We start from the raw sequence: 9403 nt of genomic DNA on the forward strand, positions 1-9403 counted from the left end.
TTCTTAAAGTGATTAATGAGATAATTAATAATATAAGTTAAAAATAAAACCAACAAAATAATATTTAAGCAAACAATTTCTTGAATTTAAATGGATTTTAACAACTATTTTATCAAAGAGTTTTTTTTATTGGACATTCTTGGGATTTATTAAATCCTCAATTTACATGATTTGTTAAATCTTACAAAAGTTAAATCCTACTTGAGCCCCATAACTTAGATTCGAAAGAGCAAGAAAATACGAATGGGTCCAAAATATCAAACCCTATAACTCAACGACATAGGTAAATAAAATGAATGGATAAAAAGAAATAAAATTAAAAAAACAAAATAAAATGAATAGATGAGATCCACAAAGGGCAATAGATTTTTTTAATAATCTAATTTAATTTAATTGAATAATTGATAGTATAATTATCATTAAATTAGTTTAATTAATATTTGTAATTTATTGGTTATTATAGCTATTAGTAGTATGATTTTCATTAGATTAGGTTAATCTTTAACTAATGAATTAAATCATTAGTACAAGTAATAGTGAAATAATTTATAAGAACTAATCAATATTAGTTTGTAATGTGCTCTTTATTGATTTTTCAGTAATATTGTATGCAATTATCTTGAAATTATAATTATCATATTCACATTTAAATACCTAATTGTCATAAATACTGAAAAAAGTTACCAAACAATTTCTAAAAATTTAATAAAATTTAACATTTATCATACCAAATACTTTTCAGGATTTAATACCCTTAGAAATTTCTAAATCCAAAGTTGCCTGATTTATTAAATGTTACTAAAGTTAAATCCCACTTATTAGCATAAAGCCCCTCAAAGCTCTCCTTCATGCGAAGCAGGAGAAGCAACGAAGAAAGAACGAGGAAAATACACTAGACGGGCCTAATTCATGTGGGTCACAGAACCAACACATTGGATAATTATTTTATATTTCAGTAGTTTAACATTTTATTAATTAGTATTTAATTATTATATATTAATATTGACCAATAATAATATATTTATAATATTATTTCATCATATAAATTAGATATAAATACATTAATTTTAATAACTAATATTAATAAATTGTAAATTTTAACAAATAATTTGATATTAATAAAATTTTATTTAAATTAATCGACTTCAAGCCTAAAGTAAATAGATAAATAATTCATAAAAATTTTTAATTGGTGTCGACTTTTATCATGTCAAACAAGTTTCAAAATTTCACTAAGGATTTAGTAAATTCAAAATCAAATCATCCAAATCAATCAAATACGCACCCCTGACATTGCTTGCCATATGATGACCAACTCAACATTTCATGAGCTAAATATGATCACATTTAATTTGGTACATCTTTTTTTATGCTTTCAAATCAACTTTCTATTATAAAAATTTTCTTGAATTAAAAAATTTTGCAATGAAAAGCAATAAAAAATTATCCCAAACGGAATCTTAGTTTGAGTCGGTTCGATCACATTGATTTGAATAGGGATAATTGATTTGAAGAGGAATGATCAGCATCAAGAAGAGTTGATCAAAGTTTTATCAAGATCATTGAGCCCCATTTTTGCCTAATTTGAATTATTTGACACTGGATAGATTCTTAACACCCTTAGCAACTCATTCACATCATGGGCAGAGTGTTCACTAGTTTAAGATTACACCAGGGCATACAAAATTGTAACAATTCAGGCTTCGTTTGGGACGACTTTCTCGCAACTTTAATTTTTTACTAAAAAGCTGCTTTTAGAAGTAAAAAAACCGTCCAAACAAAACCTCAATCAATAAGTTGCAAGCTAGTTGGGCTAGACTACACACTAATCAACAGTCATGCACTTCTATTATTTGTAGATATAAGATCCTACAAACTTAAAATTGAATTATAAAATAAAGGGTATAATTGATCACACAGTGTACACATTAATCTTATGAAAGAAGACTACAAACACTAATCTCTTTTGCTAATTCTCCACTAAACAACAATTTCTCAATAGGTGAAACTGAATACTACAATAAAACTACAATGGCAGCAATGTAGAAAGAAAAAATCGCCATGGTATCGACCAGTTTGGCACTCATAACAATTTGATTTATCAGAAGATCATCCCTTACATGAAAATTGGGTTCTGATTATCAATAAATTATAAAATTCAAATCTACCATGGTGTTCACACTATCTGGAAGGCATACTCCATCAGTTGAAAGCAATTCTTCATAAGTATAAAATTGTTGAGGCAAAATAACTGGAAAAAAAGAAGTAGATAGTGCAAAAGTCAGTCCATATTGACAATCAAATGAGAAGTTGTAACAGTGATTGGCTAATAATACCTTTAATCCTCCTCCATAGGAACATCTGGAATGTCCCATCTATCTTCCTTAATTGGCTTATTTATAACAGAGATAAGCGGGGGTAAAGCAAGTTAAGGAAATGGAAGATGAACTTGAATAGAACACAAGTACAAAAATATTCGCATTGCCTAGTAAGAATTTTTCTCTGAGACAATTTTCCACCATAGTTGGTTATGATTTATATGATTTGGCAGTAAAGGTTTTCAATAAATAATCCTCTAAGATTTTCATGAATTCCAATTTTGGGCTATTAAAAATTATTGATATAGTCGCATGCTCATTCTTTTACTATATACACAAAAAGTAGCAGATATATACAAGAAGAAATTCAAAAAATGCCTTGACACGCTATAAAAAGGATATCTTGTAATGTTATATCCTCCTTTTCACCTCTGTGTCGGCTATTTTTCAGTTCCCTACGGATTTCAGGTGTAACCTAGGCAGAAAATAAGTCAAAACATTGTCATATACTTGTATTCTTGGCGAGGCCTAAACAAGCAATCTGATTAGAGCAAGAAACGAAACTAATACCAAATAATGTTTTTGCTGATGCATTAAGCGGTCCAGATTATTCTTGTCTGCTTTTGTTAACTCATTTTTGTACCTAAAAAATTTATCAGCTTAATTTATTAACTGCAACTGGAAAAATATAAGAATCAACAAATAAATGGAAGTAATGAAGTGAAGTCAAACATTCTTGTTCTAACAATGCGTACAAAGTAACGTTTGAACAAAAACTTCATTATCAAACAAGAAGACACTTGAAATGGTTATTTCAACATTGACCAGTTATCTGCAAATATATGCCGTTCTAATAAGTTTTCCATAGTTGTGTAAAAAGAACCTTAACCATTTTTAAGTATCATTAGTGCTCAGTAGTAGAAAACAAAAACAAAATAAGAATTACATTATATTATTGAAATCTGGCAATTAAATTACTTTAGAATAATATATAATCTCAAAGAAGCTACCATGTAACATTCCTCCACTAACAGTTGATGTATCTAACCTTTGTACAAAAGCAAGAAGTGTTTGGTGCCATATTACAGGCATAGCTCTTTTGTCTTCGAGGAATCTCATAAAATGTGCAACTAGAGCATCAAGTACCCGATATGGCAGCGCATATTTCTTCTCAATCAGTAGCTTTATGAAAAAGCTGCAGCATATAAAGTGAATTGTAAAAATAGGATGTTGTTAAATGTTGGTAAAAGATGCAAGATTCAGTAAAAAAAATTTGGCAAAAGAAAAATTAAAAATTTATTAAAACTACTATTTATAGTATATTTAAAAAATATTGCCATTAATTATGATATGAACTACTTATGCATCTAGCTCTTATAGAAGAACAAAAAAAAATAGTGACTAAGATCATCATATACAAAGTTAAGTAGTTTTCGAGATGAGCTTCCAAGCATTCCGATCTTCCTTTTCAATCAAAGTTTGCTAATGCAATCTTTCAAACTACATCAACAAATTTATTTTGAACCCAACATGCATGGATGACCTCAAAATTTAGCAATTCGATACAATCTCTGATTTGCTGAATAGTGAAGCTTTCATGAATTCTTCAAGCTAACTATTAAGAAAATTAAGGGCGGTAGAAGAAAATTCCACTTTATGCATGAAATTGAGGGAAAAATAGGTTTAAGAATAGAAAAAAGTGCATACCTAGTTGTCCCATAGTAATCCATGCCAGCTATTGTCATCAATGCTACACTGTTAGCTTACAAAAATAAATTAATTAGACAGCTAAGAGTTAAGTTTGAAAACAGGGATTCCGCCATAGCAGACAAACAAATTTCATATGTCATACCTAGAATGAAGTGGTGGTATAGATACTTTTTGAATGATACTTCCAATAATGTGCGCTTCTATAAGGGTACATGTCTGTGACTGCATGCAGTTTGAAAATGAAGATTGTCAAAATATAGTAAGCAAATGCAAAATAAAAATGGATCTGCCAAAAGTTTATCACTTGAATTACTGGAAGTGTTCAATAATCGAGCTTTAATTGGATCATTGTGTGAGCAATCAAAACAGAACAAACTAAGAGGATAACATGCTGATCAAAGAGTAGGAAAGCTGAAAAAAAAAAAAAAAGCAACAGATATATGAAACTTTTAAACATGAAACATTACTCTACTGGAGGAACTAACTTCAAATTCAAATGTGATGGAATAATTATATGGAGGAACTGCTATTTTCAAATTCAATATTCTGAAATAATCCTCCATAACTAGGGACTAAATATTATTTTGCATACCTGGCATAAGGGAAATAAAATTCCCTTAAAAAACCCAGCCGGCTTGTAGAGACTCTTTTTTACTGCTTCATAAATAGCACGATGAAGCCGTTTATTCTTTTGTATTTCTTCTCTAACACGAGGAAGTAGCACAAGCTTGTAAAACCGTTGAGCCCTGCTGGGGTTGAACCTTGATGCAAATATTCTTGTTGCTTGATACAAAGCATTTGGAGACCATTTCTCTGGCTCAGTTATATAAAGAACTTCTTCCCAACGCTCCATAATTGCAATGCGTTGAAGTGCCTTTGGTACTTTGCCACTTGTGTACCTACTGAGCACGTTTCCGACTCTACAATACAGTAAATATTGTATTTATTTAAAAGCCATATATACCTAAATTAAAAATCGAAAGTTGAATAGGCAGAAGGGGAGGGATCTGGGATGAGGCAACATGGAATAGAAAAGAGAGTGAAGATGGGGGGAGTGATAGAGAGAATACCTCTTGTATACGTCTATGATACCATCATCAAACTTCGGCATAGGTCGTTCTTCTGAAATGAAATTGGGCAAACTGATTATTAGCTACAAATACAAAAAAAAAGCTTTCCAGTAACTTGACATCTTTAACAAAATAAATGTTCATTTATATATTGATTATAATAAATCACATAAGACATGATATGAATTGTAAGATATCTATTATGCTATAAATAACTTAAAATAGATAGACAATCATAGTAATGAGTTTATCAAAAAAGCTGATCAACCAGATCTACAAAGTTCTGCATTTTTCTAGTGACTCGATTAGTTTGGCGGAGGAAAAATGCATGCGAAAAAAACTCAATTAAATACTACTTTGCAGGATCTGAAGAATTCATCAAAAACTATATGATATAACCAATTTTTAACTCTACTAGATTTGTGACTTGACTTGTTAGATGAAGAAATATAAAGCAGAGAAAATACATATTGACTGGAAAAATAAGAAACTATGAGAAATAAATATACAAAAAATCCCCATTATGCCTTTTAGTGACTTGCTCATCAACCAATACACTACATAATCCATAAAACCATTTTGGACAATCTAATCTATTAAGATGACCAAAGCTTCTTATAAAAAAAGACATCTATGCTATTTGCAACTCACTAACAATCCTGCGCAATAGTGAGCGGTAAACCACTTTTGAATCACATAGAGATGCATAAAAAACTCAAGGAATATCTAGTATTTTGAAATATGATATCACTATGTATAAAGGTAAACAAAATGTTTTATACACATGAAAGATTTAATGCGAGAACTTACACAAAGAAACCTCTATTTAGATTATCCTTTTTGTATAAAAATTAGCCAAATGACAATAAGCTAAGGCCCGCAAGGGATATTGGGTGAAAATCAAAGAAGTGAGGAGATTGCTTAAATGAGATTCTAAAGAAGTAGAAAATACAAGTTATGGAAGTATAGGCTAACCAAATATCTTTGTATACTTTTTTTATCATAATGTCCTTTGATCTCTTTATTCTTGATCTTTCTCCTTTCTTGGCTTGCTCCCTCCTTTCACATCACTTGATGACGCATTCCTTACCTCATCTTGATTGCTCCAAAACCACCCTTCCTCCTTGCACAGTTTAGCATAGAGAGATTAAAGAGAGGGGGGTGTTTTAGAGATACAGATTGTGAGGCTCAATTTTGAGCAATTTTGAGAGATAAGCGGAGGCTTAGCCAAAATCTTCCAAGTGAAGAGACTCCTTTGATAGACTAGGGGTAAAAAGAGGGAGTGTACTTCATGCACCAATTATACTTTAGGTTTCAATTTGGACTTGATTGAAACTTGGATCAAAGTGATATATATATATTGCTTTTTCTATCATGAGATCTTCAAAGGCGTCATTAAACAATTTAATGGTTAAGATACAAACTCATGTGATAATATAAATAAAGTTGTATCATTGAGGGAAATGAAACAAGCTTTCAATTTCAAAAATGTATATATATAATGCGATAATACAAATCAACCACATAAATATCTTTGAAGAAAACCATATAAAAAGAAATACAGCAAAAGCAGCAGGAAAAAAAAGAATAGAAATTAACCAGACGAAGCCTGCAAATCCTTTTCCTTAATTTTCTTGATAATGATATCCGTCAGTGTGAGCTGTGGACCTGCATCACTTCCAAAGAAAACTGCCAAAGCCGCTTCATCTTCTTCATTGATCTCTTCCTGTAAAAAAATTTCCAATAAATTAAATCAATTGACAAACTATGACAATGTAGAAAGTGCTACTGGAACTTACAATGCCCAAATCGTGTGAACTTAAGGTTTCCAAGAACCCATCAAAATCGTAACCTTCATCGTCACTGTTCTCCTCGGCCACTCTTGAAAATGGTGTAATGTTCAGCTCTGCCTCTTCTTCTTCCTGAAGAATTTCTTTCTGCTGATTGAGAGACTCTTTAAGGATCTTGGAGCTGAGATCGGAGGATATCAACTGTGTCCAGCGGTTACAAAAAGTTAAGACTACTTGTTTTGTAGAACGAGAAGAAGGAAATGGAGAAAGAAAAATACAGAATTGTGAAAGATTGCCTTATCTCCCTTCTGGTGCTGCTTAGAATGTCGAGCAATCTTCTTCGATGAGACGGAGTCGTCATCCGCGTCAAGAGGTATTTGGTGTTGTAGCTTCTGCTGCGGCGTAGATTGCTGCTTCCGCTTCTTCCCAACCATGGCAAAAATGAGCACGACCTAGGATATGTTTAGATGCCGGATTTGAGCAGGATTTAGCCTGCCAAACAGCAAAAATGATAACTTTAAGGGGCTGTTTGGTATCGGATTTACAGCGGAATTTAAGTTGGATTTACGCTAATTTCATTGCAAAGGAGGATGGTGTCATTGCGGGGATTGCCCTTGCGGAGATTATCTTTGATCAGGTGGAACCTTTATTGAAGGTTGAGTGGTCTGTGAGGGATGGTAACTACATTAATAAAGGCATGCAATTTAGGAAAGTATGCTGATGTGCACACAATATTGTTGTTGCCGAGAGGGTTCTACTGAACTTCATGCAGAGAATGAGTGGAATAGCAACATTCACTAAGGTCATGGCTGATGCTGCATATCCTGCATGCATTTTAGAGAAAATAAAAACTGCACCAGGTCTACCCTTGGTGGATAAGTAGGCGGTACTAATAGGCGGAGGAAAAAACCATAGAATGGGCTTGTTTGACATGGTGATAACAACAACAACATCAAGCCTTTATCCCACTAGGTGGGGTCGGCTACATGAATCCTTTTTCTCCATTGTGTCTTATTAAAAGTCAAATTCTCATTTAAATCTAATAAAGAAAGGTCATTCCTAATATTTTCTAACCAAGTCTTTTTAGGTTTTCCCCTACCTTTCTTAACATAAGTCAAATCTAATACCTCTACTCTCCTAACCGGGTCATTAAAAGGCCGCCGTTTTATGTGACCAAACCATCTAAGGCGACTCTCTCTAATCTTATCTTCTACTGGAGCTACTCCAACCTTTTCACGTATATGCTCATTTCGTATCCTATCTCTAAGGGTAAAGCCACTCATCTTTAATTTGCAACACCTCCAGCTATTGATACATGATTATCTTTAATCATCACCATGTCAAACAATTTCTTAATAACTCATGTCATTAAGAAATTGTTTGACATGGTGATGATTAAAGATAATCATGTATCAATAGCTGGAGGTGTTGCAAATGCTTTGAAATACGTTATACATGGATTCATTCTTGGAAAAAAAGAATCTTAAGATGCCTGTTGAGGTTGAAACAAGGACAATGGAAGAAGTTAAAGAGGTACTAAACTATGCAAGCCAAACCAGGTGCTCATTAACTCGAATAATGCTGGACAATATGGTGATTCCCCTGCCTGATGGGGATGTTGATGTAACCATGCTTAAATAGGCCGTTGAAATGATTGATGGAAGATTTGAGACTGAGGCTCCTGGAAATGTTTCGCTTGAAACTGTGAAGAAAATTGGAGAAACTGGTGTCACCTACATGTCTAACGGGGCATTGACACATTCAATGAAGGCGCTTGACATTTCTCTCAAGACTGATACTGATCTCGCCCACCATGTAGCAAGGCGTACAAATCGAGCATGATCATCATTGCAGGGAATTATGACTAAAACCTTCTTTCAAGCTGTATTTTATATGCTCGTCATTTTTTATAATCCACGACCTCAGGATAGAAAAATGGATGCTTACTAGCTAATGCCAAAATATAATTTTATGGCAATTGTCATTTAACAGAATAAGGGACAGAAAAAAAAAACATTTTCACATTTATTATCAAAAGAGAGTTCAATTTTGTGAAGATTAAAGAAAAAAAATGGATTTGTAAATCCAGCCAAACGGTTTTTGTGCGAGCGTTAAATCCCGGCGATGGCTAAATCCCGGATTTAAGGATTTACGGCTTAAATCCCGGATTTGATAAATCCCTAGGTTCGGCGGATTTATGGGATTTGGCCGAAAGAAGCGCGCGAAAGGTAGAAAGTTACCTTCACAGCCAGCGAGCTTCCGTTGTTGCTTCCAATCAAAATGTCGTAACTTCCGATCCGAAAAAAAGGGATAATCGTCGAAGGAGCGAAGTCGAACAGCCACGAAGGAGCCGAAGAAGCGACGCGTGCAAGCTCTATACCTCCTGCCAAGCAACGAAGCCGATCAGCAACGACGAAAAGAGAAGATGACAGGAAAACCCTAAACGCCTCTAAGTTATTATATTGATTAACCTAATCAATATAATTTAAAATATTAATAATTAAGTAAGTTAATT

General features: G+C 32.9%; 1 protein-coding gene and 1 pseudogene across 1 annotated transcript; one reads left to right on the forward strand and one right to left on the reverse strand.

Annotated features, from left to right (window-relative positions):
• Positions 1–1937: 1937 nt before the first annotated feature.
• Positions 1938–9189, reverse strand: LOC110099836 (bystin-like). The gene is made up of 13 exons (XM_020827127.2): positions 9129–9189; positions 7185–7380; positions 6898–7089; positions 6698–6824; positions 5099–5150; positions 4621–4948; positions 4171–4250; positions 4026–4073; positions 3367–3513; positions 2889–2961; positions 2721–2793; positions 2337–2418; positions 1938–2251 (listed from the first exon to the last, which is right to left on the reverse strand). Exons 2-12 carry the CDS (start codon positions 7320–7322, stop codon positions 2339–2341), a joined length of 1338 nt encoding a protein of 445 aa, XP_020682786.1. The 5' UTR covers positions 7323–7380; positions 9129–9189; the 3' UTR covers positions 1938–2251; positions 2337–2338.
• LOC110099837 lies at positions 8292–8794 on the forward strand (annotated as a pseudogene).
• Positions 9190–9403: the final 214 nt, after the last annotated feature.

This window comes from Dendrobium catenatum, unplaced genomic scaffold (assembly GCF_001605985.2).
Source record: "Dendrobium catenatum unplaced genomic scaffold, ASM160598v2 fragScaff_scaffold_1608, whole genome shotgun sequence".
Lineage (NCBI taxonomy): Eukaryota > Viridiplantae > Streptophyta > Magnoliopsida > Asparagales > Orchidaceae > Dendrobium > Dendrobium catenatum.